This window comes from Triturus cristatus, chromosome 6 (assembly GCF_964204655.1).
Source record: "Triturus cristatus chromosome 6, aTriCri1.1, whole genome shotgun sequence".
Taxonomy (NCBI): domain Eukaryota; kingdom Metazoa; phylum Chordata; class Amphibia; order Caudata; family Salamandridae; genus Triturus; species Triturus cristatus.
In genome coordinates, this window is record NC_140589.1 from 1,764,080,094 (window position 1) to 1,764,106,476 (window position 26,383).

The 26,383-nt window shown below is 42.4% G+C and overlaps 1 protein-coding gene across 1 annotated transcript in view; it reads left to right on the forward strand.

Moving 5' to 3' along the window:
* LOC146821949 (inositol-trisphosphate 3-kinase B-like) overlaps positions 1-5,352 on the forward strand; it is a 339,942-nt gene extending 334,590 nt beyond the window's left edge. The window contains exon 8 of the mRNA XM_085613036.1: positions 979-5,352. Within this exon, the coding sequence (XP_085469162.1) occupies positions 979-1,194 (216 nt within the window). The 3' untranslated portion in view covers positions 1,195-5,352. The remainder of the gene's footprint in view (positions 1-978) is intronic.
* The last annotated feature ends 21,031 nt before the right edge of the window (positions 5,353-26,383 follow it).

A 26,383-nucleotide genomic window follows, 5' to 3' on the forward strand; every position in this document is an offset into this window, starting at 1 on the left:
TTGATCTGTGTCAAAAGCAGTAGCCCTCTTACCTGTCTATCTAAAATACAAACCTGCGATCTGCATGTTGCGCAGTATGCTTTGCAGCAGGCACATTCATCCTCTACGCTATTTTAGCAGTCAAAACTGTAACTGACAAAACGTAGTACTCTCCTAGAACTGCGTTAACCACCAGAGTTATCTTACAACTTTTATAAGCTCCTCAAAACTGCTGTGCACACAAAGATCTATACGTCAGGTGTCTTAATCCTATAGGATATTTTAAAATGCTGCCTCTTTATGACCAATTAAGTAAGCTAGAAAATATTTGCTGTCATTTGTCCTTGTTACCATTTTCTTTGCTGCAGTTTAAAAAAAAAATGTGTAGGATTACTGTCTGACTCTGCTTCTCAAGCTCTGCCCCATGTCACTATCACCCTTTTCTCTGCCACACCTTGATCCCACCCACTTTATGGGTCCCCGGAGTAATTTTTGCAGATCCAGCATGGCTAGTTGGTGAATTGCATAATGTGAAACCAGAAACACCTGACCGAATTGTGTGGCCATGGGCAGATATTTTATTTTACAAAGCCTTTTTTTCTTCGTTCTCTCACACAAGTGCTTTCTAGTACATGAACTTAGGGTCTGCTTTGTACAAAAATAATCTGAAGTATTAAGGTGAAATGCTTCTGCAAGTTAAAGAAATACCTTTTTTTTTTTTTTAAGTAAACTACCCTATTTTCACATGATGCTTATTGCATCATTTAGATGCCAACTCTTGTCAGTGCTCAGCTCATGCCGGGGTCTTAGCCCAACTAGACATTTGGCTCTGGTTCGGCTCAACCGGTTAATGTGTTGGCTCGCCCACCTCTAGTTTATTGTATTGTAATTGCATTTATATAGCGCCTACTACCCCTGACGAGGCGTTGAATCGCTTTTTCAGCGACTAGAACGCTATCATGAGTCGTAAAGCTAACTGTGGTTTTTCTTTCATTTTAGGTCATCGGGAGCTCCCTTCTGTTTGTACATGACAGGAACGAGAAGGCTAAAGTCTGGATGATCGACTTCGGGAAGACCACAGCGCTCCCAGGGGGCCAGGTCCTGGACCACAGGGTCCCCTGGGAGGAGGGAAACCGCGAGGATGGATACCTGTTAGGCCTGGACAATCTGATTGATATTCTGACTGAGATGTCTCTCCGAGAAGACATTTTATAGCTCCTGCCCTTCTTTCCGTTGTTTTCCAGACCTGCCGAAACTGACACTCTTTAGAGCTGCACTACAAGACACTTTTAGCAATTTTAATAGGAAACATTTCTCCCAAAAAGGAGCTTTTATGTTTTTTACAGTTCACATTCTAGAACAAAGTTTCTTTAACTTTGAGCTACGCAGAGGACTTTTTTTTAAAACCACGGGGATGAAAGTGAGGTTTGTGCAGTACTATTTTGGGGGTCTTTTTTATCTTTTTATTTTGCGGGGCCAGCTGTTTGTATGTGTTTTTGCCCGGGCCCTGGAGTTCTTGTGCTGTTTGGGAACCTCTTCCTTCTGTTCCGGCAGAAGAATGTGAACCGAAGTTGGTCTAAAAGGAGATTTTTTTTTTTTAAATGTACTTTGCGAACAGTCCATCTGAGTGAGTCCTGACCACTTCATTATGGCAAAAACCTGATCAGTACCGTTTGCACAAAATAAGTGTCACCTCCTAGAAGAGTGCAACTCGTTGCCATCCGTTGTAGCCTCTTCTAAGATGGCCGAAACACACTGTCCAATCAAGGTTGTCATTTTGAGGCAAAACGCCTGCATTGGCTAGGAACATCATGCTTCCATTTCCCCCTACGGATCCTTCGCAGGACCTTTCTGCGGAGCACTCCATCTTTGCCTGGGCTTGGAGTGCTCTTGACACACGTGCAGCTGTACATCTTATGTCCTTCATATATGTGTGTTTTTAAAGTTGTTTGTGTATTTGATTAGTATTTGCGGTGGAGTTTGAATGTAGCAATACCAAAAAGGACACTCGTCCAAGGGAAATTTTCGTTTCAGATCCTGCTTTATTCTGGAAAGCAGACTCACCAGTGCAGCGTTCAACTGCCCCCTGGTGGCTGATGTTGGCAATACCACTGCTGCCGAGGCTATTCTTTTTAGCTAAAAGCATCCTGTGTTTACAAGGTGAGAAAGAATGTGTAGGATGCCTTGAGCCATTAAGCAGAGCCTCAAAAGTAAATCGCCAGGAAAAATCCATAATCGAGTCTTGCTAAAATTAGCAGTCCTGCTGACATTCATAACCCTTGTTGTCTTTTTACCAGTAGGTTTATAAGCCAAGTTTTACTTTTAATGTTTTGGCAGGTGTTTTTTGTGTGTGGCGGAGTTGATTTAAAATGTGTGTATGTCTAGATATATATATTGTAACCTCCTGACACTGCTCGTTACATCCACCTGGGCGGGGCCGGTGCGAGACACTGGTGCTGGGACCAGTTTGCAATATGAAAAGAAACCTTGCATTCTTTGTAGAAATACAAACAACTCTCACTCCAGGATCGCGTTCTTCAGTTCAGATGTTTTAATTCAAACAGCAATGTGTTTCGACCTTGGCGGTCTTTTTCAAAAGCCAATTTGCATGTGAACACAGTCAACATATAAAGCGTGAAAACGTAAAAGACAGACAATCTGTTTTGGCTGCTCACATGGATATCGACGACAGGCTACATTACTTCTGTAGATTCTTTACAATCCATCCGACTTGTCTACTTGATTTAACAATTATTCATAATGGTAAATCATGGAGACAAGTCGGATGGATTGTACGGAATCTACAGAACTAATGTGGTCTGTCCTTGATATCCATGTAATCGGCCAAAACAGATTATCTGTCTTTTATGTTTTCAAATTTTTTATGGTGAGTGTGTTCACATGCACATTGGCTTTTGAAAAAGACCGCCAAGGTCGAAACGCATTGCCGTTTGAATTAAAACATCTGAACTGAAGAACGCAATCCTGGAGTGCAAGTCTTTGTATTTCTTCAAAGAATACAAGGTTTCCTTGTATATCTATATCTCCATTGTATATGCCCCTTTTTAGGAAAACCGGTCTCAAAATGTGCCATGGTGCTGCCTCCACTTATCCCTCACGTTTTAATTTTTAATAAGCAGCAATTAGAAATATTTTAATATTTTCCTTAACTGGGGTGAGAGTTGCCCAGATGTAGACAGTTGCTTTATGTGCAGCTGCTCTTGTACAGACATTTGCCAGTCAGCCGAAGCCACGATCCATGCACAAGAATTTTTCATTAAATCAAAAAGCACTAGTGCTCTGAGCTGGAGGTTTGCGATGTCTTGAGAAAGAATGACAGCGGTTTCCAAAATAAAAATAAACCCCTACAAAGTAAAAAATGCTGGAGATCACATTCATCGTAGAACATAGATTAGATCAGATTTTTGTATATTGTCTCTCAAGCACTTGAAATTTTCCCCCAAATAAATCACAAAGTGAAAAACTACTCTTTTCTACATTAATTTGAATTTTAAAGTATTTTTGGGTGTAATTTATTATTGGAGTTAGCAAACCTGATCTAAAATGAGCGTTGTCGTGGATTGTCCAGCATTTCATCGATTCAGGCGACAGACACTTGAGAATGTGCAGAAGCGCCCCAGCAACAGACTGATTGATGTTGGTCCACTGACCCATCCTAATTGGTTTCCAGAGACTGTTGAAAATGCCCACCAAGACTGTAGCAAATGTCTTTGGGCAACTGTTCTTAAGGCCCTTTTTGTGCCTAAAATAGCTACTTTGATGAACACAATTCCTTAGAGTGCTTGTCAAAATGGTTGTTCTTGATCCATGTGAACATTCCCTTAATCTGGGGTCTCAAACTTTGCTTCTACATCTAGAGTAGATTGAGTTAACCTATTTCTGCTTGCAAAGCCTGTGCCAACATAAAGGCATTTTAGAAACCTGTAAAATGTATGGCTTCACAGGCGCCCAGAGTAAGACTCTTCAATCAACCAAAAGGAGCTTGGGAGCACGTCCCAAATCTACACATAATGGTCCTTGTACACCATTTTGCTATGGTACAACGAAAAGTGGCCGAATTAGAAATTAACATAAGTGTGTAGAGTTCTGGAGGAAGCAGACCTACAATTTTAGAGAAGGCAGATCCTCTTTAGAAGTCTCCATCTGAAATTGTTACATGCAGTTTTCTTAAGACTGCATTGAATCTACAATTTAATCATCCAGCTTTGTATATTTTTTTTAAGAGACCTTCACCTCGAAATGTAGTTGGGTGGGGTTTTTTAGAAGCCAAATAAGTTCCAGTTTAACTTTCCATTGTGTTAACAGCCTGCCGCTACACCAATGTTTGTAATGATGTACACGCTGAGGATCACAGCTTAGTGCTTCGTATTCCAGATCTGGAAACATTCCCTGCAAGTCATATGTAAGGATTCTTGTATATGTAAGCTCCAGAAGGAAGTGTGCCGCAGAAATTCAATACTCGCATATGGTCAAGCACTTCAGATGTAAAATGGTATTTAGCAGGTGAAAAAACTTTGAATAATTTTACTTTCTGCCACATAAAATATCCTGGGCTTGAGCCTTCATGTGATACCTTTCCATTGCAAAACTCACAAAGCATTCCTTCCCTTGGAAACATTGGCTGATTCTGACTTAAAATTGTTTGAGCCCTGCGATCTGTCTTAAATTCAAGGATGTCTTGGTACTTCTGATGGTTACGCCCCAAAGGCGTGGTCTGGACAGGAGACTTTGATGCTTGCAGGCTATGGAGTATTCACCTTCTATCCAGACTTTATGTACTGCAGAGTTGTATAGACATAAGTTTGTATGAAAACCAATTTTTTAAGTCTGATCTCTTTACCAGCACAGTCTGTTCTTTCAGCTTTGTCCATGTCGTAGAGCCGCAAAGATTAGGTTTGCGAAAGTGCCTTAGAGTTGCCTCCACATTCCTTAGGGGGAGTTTAAAGTTTTTAATTTATATTTATTTAGTGGTTTTATTTGCACAAAACACTAAACCCAATTGCATGTTCCGTTTTTTTAATAGATTTAACTATTTCTTTTAAATATTCATATATAAGGCAGCTCTTGACTCTGAACCATAAATCACGTGGCAAGATATGAATTTCCTTTTAAGTTACTGTTAAGTTTGCTGGTTGTCTTTTAGCATGTACATATTCTTGTTCATTAGCTTTCGTTTCGGTTGGGGGATGTGAGGCAGATTTAACTGCCCTATAAAGTTGTTTGAACTTTTTGTGAACTGTTGCTGTGAATGGTCTGCAGGTTATTTAGTAACATAGTAAAATACAGCGGTTTCTTAACAACACCAACGTAGTGCCTCAGTTCTGTTTTTTAATAAAGTCATCTTAAAAGGAATATTAGTGTTTGTGTTTTTTGGTAAATAAATTCAGGAAAAGTATGCACTGTTGTGATTGACCTTCCCGAAATTCATATTTGGAGCAGGCGTAGTAGGACTGATCCACTGATATAAAGGTGTGGAAGTAAGGATATATAGGGCACTGGTTACATTTATCCGTATGGGCAGAATCAGCCAGGGAAGAACCTAATTAATCAGAGTGAATTGAGGAGAAAGGATTGGAGCAAAAGCGATATTAACCAGCTTGCAGTGTCCCCAACTAAAGATGATGTGATGGGTTACTGGGAGGGCATTGAGATGATAGATCATTCAGAAAAGTAAAGCCCTTTCTTATTGCCATTGGATTATAGCGCCATATGCCACACTTTGAGTAAATACAGGAGTTGGATCACTCATAGAGAGGGTGAGAATAAGTGTTATTATCCAGTTTCCTATTTCTTTTAGGTCAAGCCAGCTAGACAATGCAATCTGTCTGGTTGTGAAAAACCCTGTGGGCTTACCAAGAACTTGCAGGAGCTTGCACTCTACCCATTGGTTGGCTTTTCTGTCATTCTCTTTTGCCTGCTTCTTACTTGATGGTGAACAAATACTGGCAGCCAGGGAACCCAAAGCCTAGAGTAATCACTATCAGTACAACCACATTGTGCCCTCTAATGACCAGCTGCTCATTGACCACACAAAGATTTTTTTTACACTAAAAAGGGAGGCAATGAACAAACCCGCGCATTGACAATTATAAGACGCAACTCGTAAGTTCTTTTCATATGTGCAGCTTATTCTTTATTCAGCTTCATCCAAGAAACGAAAGTGCAGCCAACCGGTTTCACCTTACAAAGGCTTCCTCAGGGCTGCTACCATATAAAAGACCCATAACAGATAACAAAAATGAAAAACTAGACATAAGACAATCATGTAGCTGAACTCCATCTTAAAAACAATCCTTTTGGCACATTACCAGCATATCAGAACCATGACCATTTGTTGCCGAAAAACCTAGTTAGTGCAACATCAAAACATACAATCCTAGTTTAAACAAAAATACATTTAAAATGACAGTATCGTTGACTTAAAGACAAAACATATATATCTATATCAGATCGTTAAACATTAACACAAGAAAATTTGAAAACGTCATAAAAAAATATTCTTAAAAAGTAGTGTTACATTTTGTTTTTGCGATCTGTTATAGGTTTGTCTTTTATGTGGTTGCAGCCCTGAAGAAGCCTTTGTAAGGTGAAACGAGTTGGCTGCGCTTTTGTTTTTTTGTGGATGAAGAACCTGAATAAAGAATAAGCTGCACATATGACCAGGATCTATGGCTTGTTAAACGGATTGTCAGTGCTCATGTTTTTGTTTCCTCTTGTTTGATGGCTTGCCTTGTCCATCTTGTGTTTGTCTCTCTTGGAGCTTAGCTTCTTTAACATCCTTGATTGGCTGGCTTTTGGGCTTCCTCTGCACGCCTTTAGGTACCTACTTTTTCTCTTGGCTACAGCACTCCACGAGAGTGCACGTTTTCCAGCAGTCTCTATTGTGCTTCCCTTTCCCATGTCTGCACTGCTCTGTGTGCTTCTCTTCTGACCCCCGTGTGTGATACACTTCCTATAGTGTGCTTCCCTCCTGAGTTACTTTTTCGCCTATTTGTTTCTATCTTAATCTCTCTCTTATCCATTTGTTTTCCCACTCTGCACGTTTCTCTCGCCTGTTTGCTTTTCTTCCATACCCCACATTGCTTCTGGCCCCCCTCCCGCTTTTAAAACCTGCTTTTTGTTTCTTCTTAAACGCCGATCCAGCTCAGATCAGTAGATGCATGTTTTCTAAAAAGCGCCTGCGTCGTTTTGTAGATGCACCCTTACAATATTATGTGGGTTTTCACGCCCTATGTTATTTATTTTTCTTTAGCCTTGCTACACAGTATCACAGATGCTGTACTGCATTGCTAAAACCATTGAAAAAGCCAGTATGTCACAAGGACAAAACAAATTGGCTTTGCCAATGACTATCGCCAAGCTCACTTCCCTGTCCTACTAAAATTTCAGTGGGTGAGTTTTAGCGGTGGGTTGCTCTTCTGGTAGTCTTGCACTGCATCCTGGGGAACCTAAATTGGTTGTCTGATCACTAATATATGTTGTACATTTTGTAAGTGCACTGCATCTGACACAGAATTTTGCTCATCTGTGTGCAATGCGAAAACGAGCACAATTTTAACTGATTTACTTTTTAACGTATTCATTTCTGTTTAGATTTGGACAGTTGCTACTTCACAAATGAAACATAAGGTTCCCAATGCACCTCTGTTGTGTCAAGCATTTTACTCTGAGGTGCATAATGAGGTCTATGCATGTCTCAGTATCAGATCTTTTATCCACAGAAGGCAAAGTTATCCCACTGCTGAGGCAACCCCAAAGCTCGCACAGAACTGTTTACAAAAACAGTGTGATGGACAGCAACACTAGGCCGCAGACCGAGGTTTTATGTTACACATGTGATTTGTGTTATGCATAGTTAGTTTTAGGTACAGGAAGAAACAGATTCCTGACCAGCTATTTCTGGTCATATCCCGAAATCTGGATTATATTAGAGGCCTTCGTTTTTGAAGGCCAGGTGAGTAAATTTTGAAATTGATGCGAACTTTCAGCAACATTCAGTAGGGAAATCAGAAGTACACATTTGTGGACAATAGGTGTAAAAGTCTAGACATTCTTGCTAAATGGTGAAATCTGGAAATTGGACAGGAATCTACATAAGGTGTATGCATGGTTTCAGAAACCCTTTACACAGCATGCAGCTAGTGAGTTGAAGTAGGTCTTATTTATGCCCACAACAAATTATAACTGAAAAAGGGGGAGGGGGGGACAAGGAGCTGGATTTAGGTCCAGTGGCTCGTGCTCCTGAATAGTAGATGAGTCCCCTCTCCTTAGTGACTTACCACAAAAAATTATTGAAAAAAGCATTACCTTAAAATAGCAGGAGTCAGGATATGTGGAACTGGAAAGAAGGCCTTGGAACTCGCCAAAGGAACAATTGTTCGCTGTATGTCCCTTTAGTGTTCGAAAACATTACCTTGGAAGTGATAATTACTATACTACATGAATAATAATAGTTTATTGTCTAAAGCGCATGGTTGCACCCAGAGGTGTCCACGCCCAAGATTGACCTACCTACCGCCAAACTTAAGCTCACATCAGTAAAAAGCCATACTGGACAGGGGTACTCCCCCAAAGATCTTACTGCATCTGAAATAGCCAATGGGAGCGTAGAGTTCCACATCTTGGCTGCTTGGATGCCGAAGGAGCAATCACCCATTTGGGCTTTTTTTCACAACAGGTACCATGGCCAAATTGGCTCTGGAAGATCTAAGACTGTGGCAGGGACAATAAGGTTGCACCATGGATGACATGAGTTACCACCGAGAAAAATTGAACTCCTTCAAGGTGAAGCGAGAGATGCTGGAAGGAGGAAAGATAAAGGAGAACTTAAGATAAAGGACTGAAATTCAACAGTATTAAAATGTCTTGCAGGTGACATTACTCAGCGGGGTATTGTTGAAACCATCACCACAGGGCAACTAAAAGTCTAGATGGGCGCAGCCCTAACCTCCTTGTAATTGTGCACCCTGACTACTGGAGACCTCAAATATAGCTAAATGTGACCTTCGACTCTATTCATTATACTGCAGTTGAGCGGTTCTGCTTTAAACCAGTACTGAAAGATTGGGAAATGACTGTAAAAAGCCATAAGAGGCACATATAGCTTGTGCATGCCTGCGTTTGAATGCTCTAACACATTAAGACCAAATATACTGACTTTGCCGATGCCTGTTGTCAGTGTGCCTGAGTTCTCTAGATTTTACCATTTCCATCTCCTGTTTAGCGTTGGGAAGATGCAATAATATCAGCATTGTGAAAGTTTGGTCTGACCAATGTTTACTGAAGAATTAAACATTTCTGCATAGTTCTGTGAGAAAATGTGGTCCGGGGTAGAATCCAAATGGTGAGTTGCACACTGCAGGGAAGAGACAGACTACAACTCCCACAGTGCCACAAGAGGAAATGGTCGTAGGGGTCGAATGGTGTATAGTAAAAGGACTGAACCAGTATCCTGTGAACAAGCCCAAAGGAGTCCGAAACGCGTTGGGTTGTTTTCCTTACTGTCATGCACTTTATGGAAGAATAAATTACAAAGGCTTGTGCATGTTTCAGATTCTGGAACTGCTTTGTAGATATTTGCGGGTGGGCTTTGCACTCTCTGGAGGAGCACCTAGGACCCAAAAGCAGAGCTAATACACAGCAGAGATATATTCATCATCGAAAGATTGTGTATATATGAGTGCATATCAATGACCGAAACAAAGGTTAGGGAGAAGTTATAGTTGGGACACTACATTTTCGTAAACCAAGTGCTCTCAGACACCACCGAACTGGTTCTGACTGGAGTTCGTGATTTGCGACCTTAGAGAACAAAGACGTTTTAGGTATAAAATGCTGCGCTGGAACTTTGTCCGGGTGTATTCCTTCTGGATGTCAAGATGAAACTCTGTCCAAGTGAACAGAGGAAAGGACTTTGAAACTTTCACCAAGCTTGCCGAAGAAACTGCCCAAGGGCCTGAATCGAGAGCGCCTCCTGCAAAAGGCTCAGGGACATTAGACTTCACCCCGTCAGCCGTCGGAATTCCTGTGCGAGGAATTCTGCTTGCAGGTGAGGCCTCAGTCGAGTAATCCGGAGCCTCTAGTTCTACTGTGAGGACCGCGGACTGGGCACCTTTGAAACGTTTGCTGAACCTGTGCGGGTTGCTGCAGCTAAGAGCCGCTGACGCTGAGAGCCTGCCTGAATCCGAACCCTTGAACCTTTCGCTGGGTCCGTGTGGGCTGCTGCAGCTAAGAGCTGCTGCTGCCCAGTTCCCGCACCCTTTGCCACTTTGCATCATCGTGCTTCATCCTGTGGGCCACCGCAGGTAAAGAGAGCTGCTGCCGCTGAGTGCCTGCACCCTTTGCCACTTTGCATCATCGTGATTCGTCCTGTGGGCCGCCTCAGCTAAGAGCTGCTGCCGCTGAGTGCCCGCACCCTTGTCAACTTTTGCATCATCGTGATTCGTCCTGTGGGCCGCCTCAGCTAAGAGCTGTGGCCGCTGAGTGCCCGCACCTTTGTCAACTGTGCATCTTTGGGATTTGTCCTGTGGGCCGCCACAGCTAAGAGCTGCTGCCACTGTGAGCCCACCACGGAGCTGCACGACGAGAGTCCTTGCCACCACCAGCACGGGCCGCCGCAGCCGCGTGCTGCTGCCTCTGGGAGCCCGCCTGTCCCCGAGTGCCCGAATCATTGTGGGTGCACGCTACGGACCTCTGCAGCCCGGACTTGTGGTCGCTGGGAATCTGCCTGTCATTGTCTCCGCTTCTTCGAGAAGCTGCGTGCTGTCCCCTTTCACCGACTGTTATCTGGTGCGCAACGAGTCGCGTAGGCCCCGGCCTCAGTCAGTGTCACGTTCTGGTGAATACGTATTGCCTTTTGGAGTCCCTAAGGGTTGACGTGAATTGTAGTTGTTGAAACGCTTTGAGAATTTCGAGTTAAACTGTTAGATAAAGAGATTATTTTTCTATACCTACCTGAGTCGTGTCCTTTTGTGGTGTCGTTATTGCCGTGTTGTACGTGGTCAGAAATGCTTCACACACTGCCTCTGAGCTAGGCCTAATTGCTCGTGCTACATTACCACAGGGTTGAGCAGGGGTTGTCAAAGGAGGATAGCCCACTTGCCCTAACTTAGGAAGAAGGGTCCCTATTTGGACATTGGGGCCCGCCATTGCCAACTAGAGACCCCCCTTTCTAACATTGGCAGTCAGCGGTGAGGATCAGGACTTGCATTTATGATCCACGTACAATAACGGGTAAACCCCACTAGTGAGTGTAGACCAAAGCGCAGCCACAAATGTTTTTGGAGTATTGTTCGGTTGGTTGTCTTAGTATCTAATTGTTGATAGCAGCCATGAGTACTGCTAGAACACAAGACGGAAAAAGCCCTCACGACATGGCTAACAGAGGATCATTCATTTAATAATGACCTTCAAGCAACAATTCGACGCATGGAGCATAAGACTCAAGACCTGTGAAACCATGCTACCCAGGGAACCACCAGTGGTGAAGGGAAAAGCGGGACGCTCGCCAGAGAAAAAGGAACCGGTACACTCAGTACTTTGGAATGCAAGAGGGCACAGCCCACCACCGACAAGACACAGCGCGGATAACGAGAAAATACTCAAGGCACCGTAGATTGCTGTAGCTGGTTAGCTGGAACACTGAACAAGGACAAAGACAATTGACCCTGCCACAAACCGCCAATGAACAACTGTCAAGGCACTCCATTTAATATCCTGGAACATAGCTGGCGCCAGGAAATGGCTAGAAGACGGCTGGCCCCTTCAAAACTAGGCATCATGCGACATAATCGCCTTACAAGAGAAATGGGCACTAGAGGAGCAGCTGCTTGTCGGGTATACGCACTTCAGCACCACAGCAGAAAAAAGCAGCAAGTATGGTCGCCCAAAAGGACGGCTATCAGTCTATGTAGGGACAGATATCAACATCAGATCTGAGCAAATGGCCCCAAACGGGCGAAACATCCAACTAATAAAACTGTCTTTTCCCGGCAGAGGGGCCCCCCGTACTACTAGTAAACATCTATGTACACCCACCTGCGAAAGAAAAGCAATCCCAGATAAACCAGCTAATAACCACGATCAACGCCATACGAAACGACCCTTTCTGGGAAATCGTCTTAACAGGTGATTTTAAATAAAACTTAATCTACACTCCAGAAGAGGATGACAAGCTAGCAGCTGACAATGAATTCTGGAACGTGAAACCACAATACCAGCTCAAACCAGAGTGCCTCGACCCAGTAGGGCAACAATTGGTAACAACTTTGGAATACCTGGGCCTGCGGATCCTAAATGGTGGAACGCCAGAAGACTGTCCTCCAAAATACTCATCTTGGAGGGACCACATTATCTAGGCTTGACTACACAGCAGTATCACTTCCACTACTGCCCCTCCTACAACAGTTCTCAATTGAATTCACGACAAAAAGCGACCATTCACTCCAGCATACCTACTTCAACTTAAAGCCTACTAAACACAAAAACAGTAGGATAATTGAAGATGGCTCACTATCAACCAACCTGAAGCGATTGAAATGGTCAACAGACAACATTAAAGACCTTCAAGAAATAGTTCAGAGAATGAAAACAGAAAGTTAAACAAGTACTCAAAACCAGATTCAAAACTGGGAGAGTTTCACAGAAGAGCTAACAACAATTCTGTCCATCACACACACAAAAGCTCAGCCATTAAAACACAATAAGCCACTTTCAACGCAACTGGTTAAACTCAAGTTAGAAATACGGAAAAACGCAAGGATACTGAAAAAAACAGCTACGTCACGCACAGACTGGGACCAATGAAATCACCTCAAGAAAAAATACAAAAGGCATTGTGGGAATATAAAAGAACAAGGGAGGATGACTTTTGGGCAAAACTACTTTGCACGGCAAAAAACACCAACTCAAGTGCGTTTTGGAGAATAATGAATGGACTAAGCTACCCTGCAAATCCAACCATTCAAGCGTACAAGAAGCAGATTGGGCAACACTAGTGACAAAGATTCATAGACACAGCACCTCTGAAACACCTAGAATGGGGGCAGATGAAACAAGTGTCTCCCAAAGATTGCGAGAAACAACCAATGACAGGAGGGCTTGACAAACAACAAACAGCTCCCCAACCAGTGGACGACACACACTGTACAACATCGAAGACGTATACTCGAGAGAAGAACAGAGGGCAGTGCAAGCACCAGGAACGGGCCAACGGCCTACACTGCACTACGAAGAAGTGGCACTATCGAGTTAGAGCTACAAGTCGGCAGACGCACTCGGACATCTAGACTTCAGCGACGAAGATGTAAGAAGAATACTTAGGAAGAGCCGTGGTAGCGGGGCCCCAGGTCTAAATGGCATTTCTCCAATCTTTAAATCTGACCCAGACTTCTGGAGCGGAAGACTAAAAAAACTGTTCGATGAAGTAGAGAGAAAATCAAATTCCGTCAAGCTGGCAAGGCTCCGTAATTACTCCGATTTTCAAAAGTGGAGATAGAACATCACTTTCGAGCTACAGGCTGATAGCACTTTTGGATGTGAACGCGAAGTACTATGCCTCATTACTCTTAGAAGACCTGACCACCTGGTCTGACAGTACAAAACGAATCCCGCTTAACCAAACCGGCTTCAGGAAAGGCTGTGGGACAACAACAAATATTCTATCACTCTCACCGATAGCCGACAAATACATCCGAAGGAAACAGTTGCATCTCTGCTTCATCGACCTAAAGGCGGCCTTAGACAGCGTGGACGGTAATATTTTATGGGGAAAACTGCGCAGCTGGAACATCCCAGATAAAATAGTCAGAGGAATATTGCACTTATACTCCAATACATGGAGGAGAGTAAAAACTGGGGGATTTAGCAAGCCTATCAAGAAAGGTTAAAACCAGCAAAGGGCTCAAACAAGGTTGTGTCCTGGCCCCGCATCTTTTCAATCTTTTTATGGCAGACTTCACGCCAGAGCTTAACAAAATCTTATCACATCCACCTAAATTGGGTACCCTACTCCTAACCCACTTATCCTACGCGGACAACGTTGTTTTGATGAGCCTAACCAAGATTGGCCTACAAAGGTCACTTGCGAGAATGTCGGAATTTATAGCCAACAACTTAGAGATAAACATAAAAAAAGCAAAAAAATGCTCATCACCAGACGGACTGCCAATCAACAATTCCAACTGGAGGGCAAAAAGCTAGAAGTAGTACCTAACTACAAGTACCTGGGGTTCTACTTCGATAACCGGCATAACCACCAGCCGCAAAAAGCCTACGTTTCTCAGAGAGCAAACGCCTTATTTGCTTTCAGGCCCTTATCAAAAAAGCTCAAGGAGCCATCATTTAAACCCCTACTGGCAACAATAAATATCTACGCTATCCTACGGCAGCACAGCTCTCCATGGGAAAGACGCGGACCTACTCAACAAAGCACAAGTGGCTATCTATAAAACAGTCTTTCTAATCCATCAGGGAGCTTCACCAGCGCAGACCAGATTAGAATTTGGGGTAACAAACGAAACGCTGGGAAGGAAGTACGCAACCATCAAGCAATGGTATAGCCTGTAACAAGAAATAGCCTCTGAACTGAACAAGGCCCTGTGGGACGAACTAGAGAGACACAAAGTCCCCATACAACCAATACCTAAAAAAGGCTTTAACAGAAACTCGTACAAGAGAACTCTGGGAAATCAATCTGCCCTACCCGGCCTTTAAGCAAGCTATAAACAAATCAGCAAAGCTCCACTCGTTGCTAGTAGATAAAACCACCTTTAGCACGAGAAAACATGCTCGGATGATAATATCCAATTTCAAATCACTAACCCCAGCACCATACTTAACTATTACGTTCTCGGCCCACAGAACACTACAATTAATGGCCCTACATCTGGGTAAATTTCCATCCACCATGGACCAGCCAACTTGGGTCCACGACGAGCCTAAAGACTGCAGACTATGTGGGTGCAGCAAAGAGGACCTCGTCAACCTTGTCTCTATTTGTCCAAACTTATCCCAAGCACGAGTCACTTCCCCCCCCCCCCCCCCTCCCCCCCAAAAAGCCATGAAGATTAGAGGCATAAGAACATGCAGATCGGCAATCATGGCGACCTTGGACCCAACTGACACCCCACTGAATTGTCAATTAATAAAGTTCCTCTTAGCTCATGCACAACCACTAAAAAGTAACCCTGTGCCCTGCTCGCAAAAAGTAAATAGGACGGACAACTCAGAAGCAGACCGTACTCCCGAACACAACGCAGAATAATACCAGAACATTGGGAGGAACACCTTACAAGGACTAATTAATGCTCCAGAATTAATAAACTGTATACTATGCACATTAAAATGTTTTATTGTTTTAGGAAAGAAAGATAAAAACTGGAAAAATAATAACTTCTTTTAAACACAGCATTTGTTTTTAGTAAATGTATTGTTATGGTTTTAATTAACTGAAACAAACTTTTTTGATTTGAAAAAAAAAATATTGCTAGTAGAGGAAGGATCTCACCTTTGAGGGGGAAAGATTAGATACCTATACTGCCAGACAGCTGAAGTCATTTTACTACAATGAACACAAGACAATTACCATCAATAAATTCAGACCGAGCGGATATCCCGAAGCCATCTTGCAGGAAGCCACGGAAAGGGTACAAGGGCTCGAAAGAAAGCAGTTACTTACACCACAACAAAAGAATGAGGAACAAAGAACAGTATTCGTTTCCAAATTCTCTACTAGAAGTTACAGTATAAAGAAATGGATCCTTAAACATTGGCCATTACTCACACTCCAAGAGTATTTTAAAGGAATTTTTTCCAGCAATCCAAGATTTGCCTACGCACGCAAACGTAACTTTAAGGAACTTATACAACCAAAGGAAGATATACCAGTATAAAATATCGTGGTACTTTACCCTGCCATAACTGCAGTAATTGTAATGCCATCATCAAGGGCAATGTTATTTTACATCCAACTAAAGGCACTCCTATCAAACTGCAAGTGTCGGGAACGTGTGACGGCAGCAATTTAATATATATGTTGAAATGCCCTTGTGGTCAAGCCTACGTCGGGAAATCTCAAAGGAAAATTAAGTCACGAGTTATTGAACATAAAAGCAACATAAGATTGAAAAACACCAAATCTACAGTAGCCACGCATTTCAACCAGCATAATCTCAACCCCAGTCAACTTCGTTTCTATATATTGGAAAATGTTCCCATTCTCCCAGGCAGAGACAACGCATAACACCTCCTAAGAAGAGAAACATTTTGGATTAACCACCTTAATACACTTCAGCCAAAATGATTGAATGAATGACTGGAATTGAATTGTTTCTTGTAACACCATATGAATTCATGACCACACCACATTTAAAACTATTGAATTACTGAAATTGTTGTGGTGCGTTATAACATTGAACTAGCATGAAACTTCCGAAAGTTTTGGTTACAGCTATATCTCCATGTTTATTTTCACACAAGCACTTTAATGAGCACGATTCTTTCGCTCTCGAATCACTCGCATCCACACCGTATTATATTTACTACCCACTACTCTACGCCTTTTATTTTATTCCTCACACTTATCGCAGTATTCATGATCCGTCTGCATACTTTGTACGGATTTTCTTTTTTCTTAGTCCCTCACCTCTGTAGTCTATCGTCATTTTCTATAATCACGTGATCGGACTTTCAAATCCTCTCACCCCGACACCCGGAAGACTATCCATTTACATCTTATCGCGGACACTTTGCCGAAGACTGATTTTCACAACGGTAAGCCGTACTAATTTCTACAACAGTACGCTTTCGAGCACACTGTTTGGCCATTATATATATTCTGAGCCTTCATTTTCATTTTTATAGGTAAAGCTTGTCCTCTATCGCCACGCCGTACGCCAGTAACAAACGGGTCACTCTGTTTTTTACTTCAGGTATAATACTGAACGCACGGATTAACGTGTTTATGAAACACCGTATTTTGAATAGTCAGCACCTTGGAGTAAAATAAGAAATGCATGTTCATGTAGTGCATTCCGGCCACGGGTTCATTTCTTAATCACGTTACAATAGTTAACACTTTTTTTCGTATTCACTTCTGAGCACGTCACTCCCGAGCATTTGAATCACCTCGTGGACCAACTCGCCCTCATCACATTTCTACACCGTACGAACCACCTGTCACTCGCAGTGTACTAACGAATACCAAATCGCGAGTACACTCTTCACTACCTTTACACATTTCGGTTGCTGTGAAGTTTTGTATTCACCGTAGGTCACCCTTGCTCCTTTTGATACCTTGTCCCTTTCACTTACCTAATTTCACTTACCCAATCACACCACCGTTCCTTTTTAATTGTTTTACATCCCATAATCATGATTATCATTCCGATTTTCAGAAAATTTCAAATGCTTATATACACACGTTTGGATTGTACTTATGTTTGATTGTAACTTCCTTTATACTTTCAGAATGAAAGTCCCCTGATGAAGGGTTTGCCCGAAATGCATTGGGCAGAAACATGTAAAAGAAGTTAAACATGTTTCAAGAAAATCTATACTATGAATTTAATAGTATGAAATCATAACGAAATCAAAGACATTAAAAGAACGAACAATCATATTACGGTTTTGCACATTTTTCTGAAAGTTCATACTTCAGGAGTGCTGAGTAGGAGACGCCACTCCCACGGGAGATAACGCAACTTCTAGATCATGGTGTCAAACACAGGCCCCTGTAGTAGACTCATTAGTCCACTGAGCCACCAGACCCAGTGTTCAATGGAGGTTACTGTGTTAAAAATTAATGCATATCCACGCAGTCGGTACTGATATCTACAGCCAATTAAATACTATTCTGGGAGAGAATGGAGAATCTTTCTGGACTGAACTGGAACACAAATACGATGAAGACAACAGCCTTGGCAAATTGCTGTACTTCTGGTTGTTATTGAAGCAGGCATGGACAGTCTTATAAATATAAATTGAAAAATGGAGACCGTAACACTTTTGTACACATTTTCTAAATGTTTGTCTCACAAAGTGCAAATAAACGCGACTCTCCACTCACCCATAGGATTATTTATCTGACGACTTAACCAAGCTAACCTATGACCAGAGTCCATTAAGACTTGCATCAAAATGTTGAGGTCTTTGTAGGAATTATAAATGTACAATCCAGCAAAGCCAAATGGTTCTCATAAGACTTTAGAAGAAATTTGCCTTGACTCCACTGGGTGTATTAACAGATGTGTTGTAAACACTTTGACGGAGGTGTTGATAGTGGCTCCTACCAAATCTGGAAATGACCCAACTCCATGTGAGTCCTGCTGAGCCATAGTGTTCTTCATAAAAGCGAATACAAACCCTCCACAATGAAGGTTTCACAAAAAATTACTCCTGTCCATATCTACTGAGAACACATGAGACCGGATGGACTGGAGTTTCATTACATATGTGTTCTAGTTCATTCAGTTGTACGCTGCCTACGTCATTGCCAGTTACAATTGGCTTTTCTCTGAATAAGAGTGGGCGTATACCTGTCTGACAAAATACACCTTCGAGTGGGAAGTAGACACACCAGCCCAGTTTCTTTGCAGCTTTTGCTCTATTCAAAAATGATTGCAGCGCATTAGGGGCAGTGCTCGATTTGTAAAAAAAAAAAATTAAGTGCCAGGGCCCTTCTTGGGAGGACACTGCAGCTTTTACCACGCTTGTCCCTGCCAGCGCTGCCAATGACCGTACTATTACAACTACTAACCACCACACTCTTACACGTGTGACAATTCAGACTATCCCAGGTCCTCCAAAGCTATAATAATGGCATGAGTGGCAGCTATTATTCTTTTTAAATATTTATTGACTTATTAAACTGTTGTGCTCATACCAACCGCGTCACCTTGTGGTGAGCTATCGCTAGAGCAGATGCGGACAATTAACTGCTGGTACTGGAAACCACAAGCTCAAATTAAGCACAGATTATGGAAAAACCAGGGGAGTGTTGGCAGGCAAAATAGAGTTGATTTCTTTCACACTGTTCTTGAGTGTCCCTCCTCCTATGGTTGTCAACAGGGGGACTGCACCACACATATGCTTAAACCTACTCAGGCACTTATCGCATAGTTAGGAGGACCGAGGGGGTCAAGCCATGACGTACTTCTCAGATTTACCAGGCACTAGGGCAACAATGCCAACATTTAATAGTGTCGTAGTCTGTCTATTGTCTGGTCATTGGGTGAGTACTCAATCATGTTGGTTGGACTCAAGCACCCAGTCTATGTGTATAATAAATGAACATTGTTAAAGTACTTTTTAGAAGATTTGTGACATGGGTCTCCTGCACAAGAAAATATACTGGATCTGCCAGAACTAGGAGCAGGTTGTCAAGCAGACACAGTTCCTGGAATTTTCAACCCTATAAATAAACAAACATCCCCTTCTCTTCTGTGGCGAGATCCTGCTAAAAACAAGTGAAATGAGCATTCCTGCCCCACATGGAATTAAAGTGAAAATGCAGCTATCCAGAAAAAAAAAGATTAAGAGGGGGCCTGTTCTCTTCCAGAGTTGGTTGATGAAGTGACCACCCGTAAACTATTCCAACATTTATGGACAACATAATTGCTTCTAACTGCCCGGATGGAAGATCATGTTAACCACTCTAGGTACCCATCTCCGACAAATTTAGAATGCTGTGGCAATATCTTGCAACTATATAGTAACACCAATATTCAAAATCATTCTGTTTGTTATTGCTAGATTGGGTAACTGGACATCCTGGATTGATAGGGACACCTTCCTTTAGAACTTCACCTGCAGTTAAAGGGATTAGTTCCTCTGCGAACAGAAAGGGACTGATGGAAGGGCGCAACCACTGCCAGGTGGCTGAAAACCCAAGGCCTTCTTGGCTAGAAGGGAGCTACCACCCTTACTGTAGTGCCTTCCTAAATTGTCCGTAGCATCGTCAGAAGAAGGGTAAAAGAAGTAAAGGCATTTAGGAGCCTGGAATTCCAAGAAAATGACATGGAGTGTCCACCACCCCTTGGCGCTCTGTTCTGTACAAAAGAGGTATAGATCATTTTCTGGGGCTGCAATGAGTTCTACCAAGAAATGACAGAATTTTAACACAATTGCTTAGAATATAGCAAATGTTAGAAATTTGGATAATGACCAAGGAAAAACTCATCTGAGATGATACATTTAGTAGTTATTCCTCCCATGTCAGAGATAATAGATGCCTTTGTGGGTGCACTGTATCCCTAGAAATCTATAATTCAATAACGTGTCCAATCTTGAGTGTATTGGGGATGGTGCTGACCTAAAATCTTGTGGCAATGTGTCCCAGAGAAAAGTTTAAGAACAGCATTTCCAAGTTGTACGCAAGTTAAAGACTAACTCAAAAAGTGATTGCTAAAGTGGAATACAAAAAAAATGAAAGTTTAATACCAACATTCAAAGGTATACTGCAGAAATATTAAAATGCAGATGCAGCAATAACTTCAAGAAATGCATAGAGCCATTGCCATGAAAGCTCTCAGTAATCGGAACAAAGCAGAATAATAGGCAAAATCAGAAATGGATTAAGTCTCAAATGTGCAGCAAAATCAATAAGAAATCAGACCGCATCACTAAGTAGAAGGCAAGGTATCTCTGGCCCAGCCACACATTTAAGGGCTTTTATAGCTAATGTTTCCATAAGAAAGCAATGAAACTGTAAAGTCATCATTGTGTGCATAAACAATGACCTTTTTCACAAATCATATTGATGTTTTATGATTTGTCAGATATCGCTTTTTTTTGGCACTAACCCACTGCATAAATATTGATTCAGCACTTCTGACCTGATGTCGTCCGGAGGTTTCGGAACAAACTAGTTGCATAAACAACAGTGAACCATTGTGAATTAATACAGTACTGCATGCAAGCGGAGGGTTCTTGAAAACCGAAAGCTTCCTCTAGCAGGCCCTGTTTGAGAAGAGTGTCTTTCAGAGATGAACCAATCCACATCCTGCTGCCTCTGTATGTGTGCCTGAGGCTAGTAACATCACTGAGCTGCTTCCCATTCCGACAGCACAACTTCCAGGGGAGGCAGAACAGTACATCTTCCTCCTCCGAGTTCCCCAGTTTCCGACAAAGAACTTCCCGATAAACATTTGTGAGTGTCCCCTGGCCTGTTTTGTGTAGGACATCATGCCACCTTCATTACCTACAGTACTTTTTGTTTGTGCAGTAATTTATCTTGTCCACTTGTGATCCAAAATAAAATTCCACATTTGCTAATGACAATTTGATCCTCCTCACTTATCAGATTAAGCACATGTAAATTTAAAGTCACATGTGTAACCAAATGACTGTTTGATGCACAATACATCCTAATTTTGGATGCATGTTGAGATAAATGGACTATTTACATGTTGTAATGTTTAGATCTGACCATCTGGGATTACAAACCAAAAAAAAGTTCAAAAGCATAGAGTTTTGCATGATTATTTCAAAAAAGTCTACTTACATAATATAACTCAAAAACCCACAGGAAACATTTTTGAAGCTGAAGAATGATCTAAAGTCAATTGCACATGCTGTCTTTGTATGTGTATCAACACCAATTACATCAGTTGCAAAGGTATGATGCGCAATATGTAGTCTGCCATTGTTATGTCTGAGTGTATCAACAAGCTGCATTTTCTTGATAAAGTCAGATTTTTGCTAAGTACATAAATACTTGACGCCTATAAATCTGAGGTGTGAGGCATGTTATATTAAATTTATAAAGCGCACGGCTACTCAAAGTGTCTCGGCGCTTACTCTAGAAAAAAAAAGTGAACTACACACACATCAGAAACTAAAAAAGCAATGTTTTAAGCTTTTTCCTAAACAACAATGGATCCTGAGTGTCCCGGAGTGCCAATGGTAGCACATTCCAAGCCAGACCGGCTTTACGGACAAAAGAACTCCCGCCAAGCCTTTGACGCTTAAACCTAGGAATCTGCATCAGCAGCTGGTCAGAGGAACGAAGCTGTCTACTAGGTCTATAGAAAACCAATCTCTTTTGAAGATAGATAGGGCCTAAACCATACAGGGCCTGATGTACAATGGATAACATCTTAAATTTCAGCCGAGATTCAACTGGGAGCCAGTGCAAGCTGTGTAGGTGGCTCCGAACACTATGTGTGGAAGAAAGGCCCAGAAGCAGTCTGGCTGCTGAGTTTTGGACCACTTGCAGCTTTTTTTACCAGATAACCTGGACTACCAACCAAAATAGCGTTGGCATAGTCCAATCGAGATAAAATCAAGGCCCGGACCACAGTTTCCGTGGCACTAACAGGCAAAAAGGGACAAACTTCCTCAAAATTTTTAAAGTGCCGAAGCAGGTTCCTACCAGTTTCTTCACTTGTGTTGAAAAAAATCAGGTTTTCATCGAACCAGACACCGAGATTTTTTGCGGTGCCGTTACCCATAAGTGGACTGGGAAAACCCGGAGGCCATAACCTTTCCCTAAAGTCCACTGGGAGCGAGCCATACAAAAGCACTTCCGATTTTTCTTCATTGCACTTCAATTGTGCACTCACCAGCCAGTGGAACACGGCCGACAAACAGTGCTGCACCGCCTCAACCGAGTCGTCACCCTTTCCCCAAGAGAACAAGAGCTGAGTGTCATCTGCATAGGCAATCACCTTAGCCCCCAGTGACTCCTCAAGATAAATCAGCGGAGTCACATGGATATTAAAAAGGAGAGGGCTAAGCGATGACCCCTGCGGTACACCGGTTGATAACTGCATAGGCGTGGAGGCACAAGGTGGAAGCCAGACCTGTTGCGGCCTGTTTTCCAAAAAGGATCTAATCCAGCGCAGCACCGATCCCGAAACCCAGATTGCCTCTAGGCGGTCAAGGAGTAAAGAGTGCGGCACTGTATCGAATGCCGCCGAGAGATCCAGCATAACCAAGGTCGCTCTCCCGTCGGCATCCAAACACTCCCGGATCTCCTCAGTCATCTCCAACAATGCTGACTCCGTGCTATAAGAAGCACGGAAGCCAGATTGAGCTGGATGAAGCACACCAGACACCTCTACATAGTTGGTGAGCTGAGACGGAACAACCTTCTCGCAGACTTTAGCCAAACTTGGCAGGAGCGAGATAGGCCGATAGTTCTCAGGAAGCAGAGGGTCAAGAGAAGACTTCTTGAGGAGGGGGAGGATCAGTGCCTGCTTCCATGATACTGGGACACGGGCCTCGCGAAGTGACTCGTTAACCATATGGTCGACTTCAAAATTAATAGAGTCTGCCACTTCTGACAGAAGCCTAGCTGCACAAGGGTCCTTAGGTGAACCAGATTTAAGTGCCTTAAGAATTCTAAGGGTACAAGGCAAATCAACAGGTTTGAAAGCTGAAAAAATGGAGGTAATCTTTAACGTCTGCTTCCCCAACCAGCCGGGAGTAAAGTTCATGGGCACCGTTGAAAAAGAGTCCTGAATGCTAACTATTTTGTCCCTGAAGAATTTTGCTAAGGTGTTACACCAAATAACCGATGAGGGTACCACCAGCGCCTGGGCGCTAGGAGACACAAAGCTCTTCACAATAGAAAATATTTCTGTAGAATTATTATTTGCACAATCAATACGATTGGAGAAATACCGGCCTTTGGCCAGTCCAATGGCCGCGTAATAAAGTTTTTGTTTAGTTCATAGTGCAAGTTTGGCTATAGGGCAGTAACCGCTGGAACGCCATGCCTCAGTAAGAAGTCTACCTGTGTCGTGCTGTGTATAAAATCAAGTACTGAGGCCCACTTGCAGTGTCTAAAGTATGAAAATGGTTCCATACATAGCTCTAATGTGAGGGAGAACCACAGTTGTCCAGAGGGCTCTTCAATCCAACATACTCCTACAATGTACTCATGACAAGTTGAACATCATGTACAAACCTAACGCAATAGTACCAACTTAGGACAAATAAATATCAAGCTAGAGAACAACAAATAATTTATTGAAATGCAAAACGCAATACCTAAAAACATTAACCCTACCCACACTTTCCTTAAAACTAGCCTATACTACGTAATCTAAAACTAAACCTATCTTAACCACTATTGACACATGACCAGAAAAACATCAACCCGCCAACACCCTTAATACACATAGCTCAGTACAAAGCAAAAAATCAACTCCATCCTAAACATATACTAACCACACATAGAAGCCTAAACAAATATGCATTTTTTGTTTTTAACTCAAAATATTAACCCCACCCACTTAAAAAGCATATCATAATAATTATCTGTGTGGCTCCAGTGCCTCATACCACTCCTGCAAAATGTCTCCCTGCCTCTTCTGCTCCTTCTCCAAGTTGGCGATCCTCCGGTCCATTCTGCACATCCTCCTGACTGGCAACACATGAAATTAGTTCTGTGCAGAACCTCCAACTTTGGGTTGCCCAGTAGCTTGCAGCTACTGTGCTCCTTAGGGTCAAGGGGTGGTGTGGCATGTGCCTGGCTGCTGAGTTGCACAACGTGAACCTGTAGTCGAGGGGGTTGTCTGTGCCTGCGTGAATGAGGGTTGTACCCAAATGCCAGCAGACTTGTCCTTGCAAAAAGTGTGGCCCATGTTACAGAAGGCATGCACAATCTTCGTGACATGGGCATACTGTGTCCGGCTCAAGGCAAACGTTTTAGGTGCCATGTGAACTAGGGGGAAAATTGTACCTTTTATTAGAGCAAGTATAATATGAACATCACTTATCACAAAATATAACTGACATTGTAGTGCAATCATAAGTGAAACAAAACTAAAAAAGTCCCTATCTAGCCATTTATCTGGATCATGTGTTGTATTTCAGTAATATTACAGTATGGCAGCATTAATGGTTACCATACATTTACTACAGGGCCAGTCACAAGAAAATTTGCAGTGTTGCGCGAGTACATCAAAAGCAGAAAAGCAAAAGAATAACATATAACGTATTACAATTCAGTTTTTATTAAAATTAGGACCACAGGGTCTTATACAGTACACAATTAAAAACAATTTCATAAGAATGTGACACAAAGGTATTAGAAAACTACAACTATGTCGACGCGGCGTTTCGGTGAGACATGGATCAACCACCTTCTTCAGGACAGAGTTTTCTAATAAAAATATTAGATAATATGGCAGTATGTTAGCTAATACATCTAAACATGTAACAAACTAACTGTAAAATTTTGGAGAGAAAATGGTGAAAGAATTACACTTCTTTATCAAAGTCTGACTACAAAAGTGCTTTAAAAAATTATCACAAACTCTGCAAATTAGCTCGAGCAGACTTTGTTTCCACCACCATTGCAAATGCAACTAATTGTTCCAAGACTCTTTTTAACACCGTCAAGGAACTCGCAGGCTCAAACTCTAGCACAACCTCCTGCACTAACTAAACTTAATTGTGATGCTTTGGCCACCTTTTTTATTCAAAAAGTCGACACAATATATCAAGATATTGTGCTGAAACAGGCCAATAATCTCCCCACTGTTTTATCACCTCAGCCTTCTCCCGATATTATAAATCCACTCCTAAATAGATTTGAGAAACTTGATCCCCCTGACCACTTCCTTGAAACTTGGCCTTTACTTACCACAGAAAGCTTAACTACACTCTTGAACAACATTAACTCGGGATCTCCAAATGACCCATTACCTGTCTCAGTATTAAAACAATTAAGCTCTTCCCCTCTACTTGTGATAATGGATCTCCTAAATGCTTCACTGCTAGAAGCTTCCATTCCTTCTATATGGAAACATGCCATGATCCACCCCCTTCTTAAAAAGACTAATGCTGACCCGGACGTGTCGAGTAATTACCGTCCTATATCCCTGCTCCCGATCTTTTCTAAGATTCTGGAGAGACACATCCATTCACACCTTACCCAGTATGTGACGACTCACGGACTGCTTCATCCTTCTCAGTCTGGCTTCAGAGCAGGTTTTTCCACCGAAACCACCCTACTTGGGGTCACTGAAAACCTACGTCACCATCTGGACAACGGGGACACAGTCACGCTCATTTTACTTGATCTGAGCGCCGCCTTTGACACGGTGTCTCACACTGTGTTAATAAAGACACTCAAATCACTGGGCATAAACGGACCCGCTTTAAACTGGCTTATTGCTTTCCTTTCCAATCGCACCTTCCAAGTTTTCTCACACTCAGCTTGCTCTGAAGTCCACTCGTTTGCCCATGGGGTGCCACAAGGGTCCATTCTTAGCCCCTTGTTATTCAATCTTTATGTAAAACCACTGGCCGTGGTAGCAGAGAGTTCAGGGTTGTCTCTCTTTTCTTATGCGGATGATTCACAAATCATTTTTTCCCTCTCCTCACACAAAATTAATGTGCCTTCTATTCTCAAAATTGGACTGAGTAAAACAGC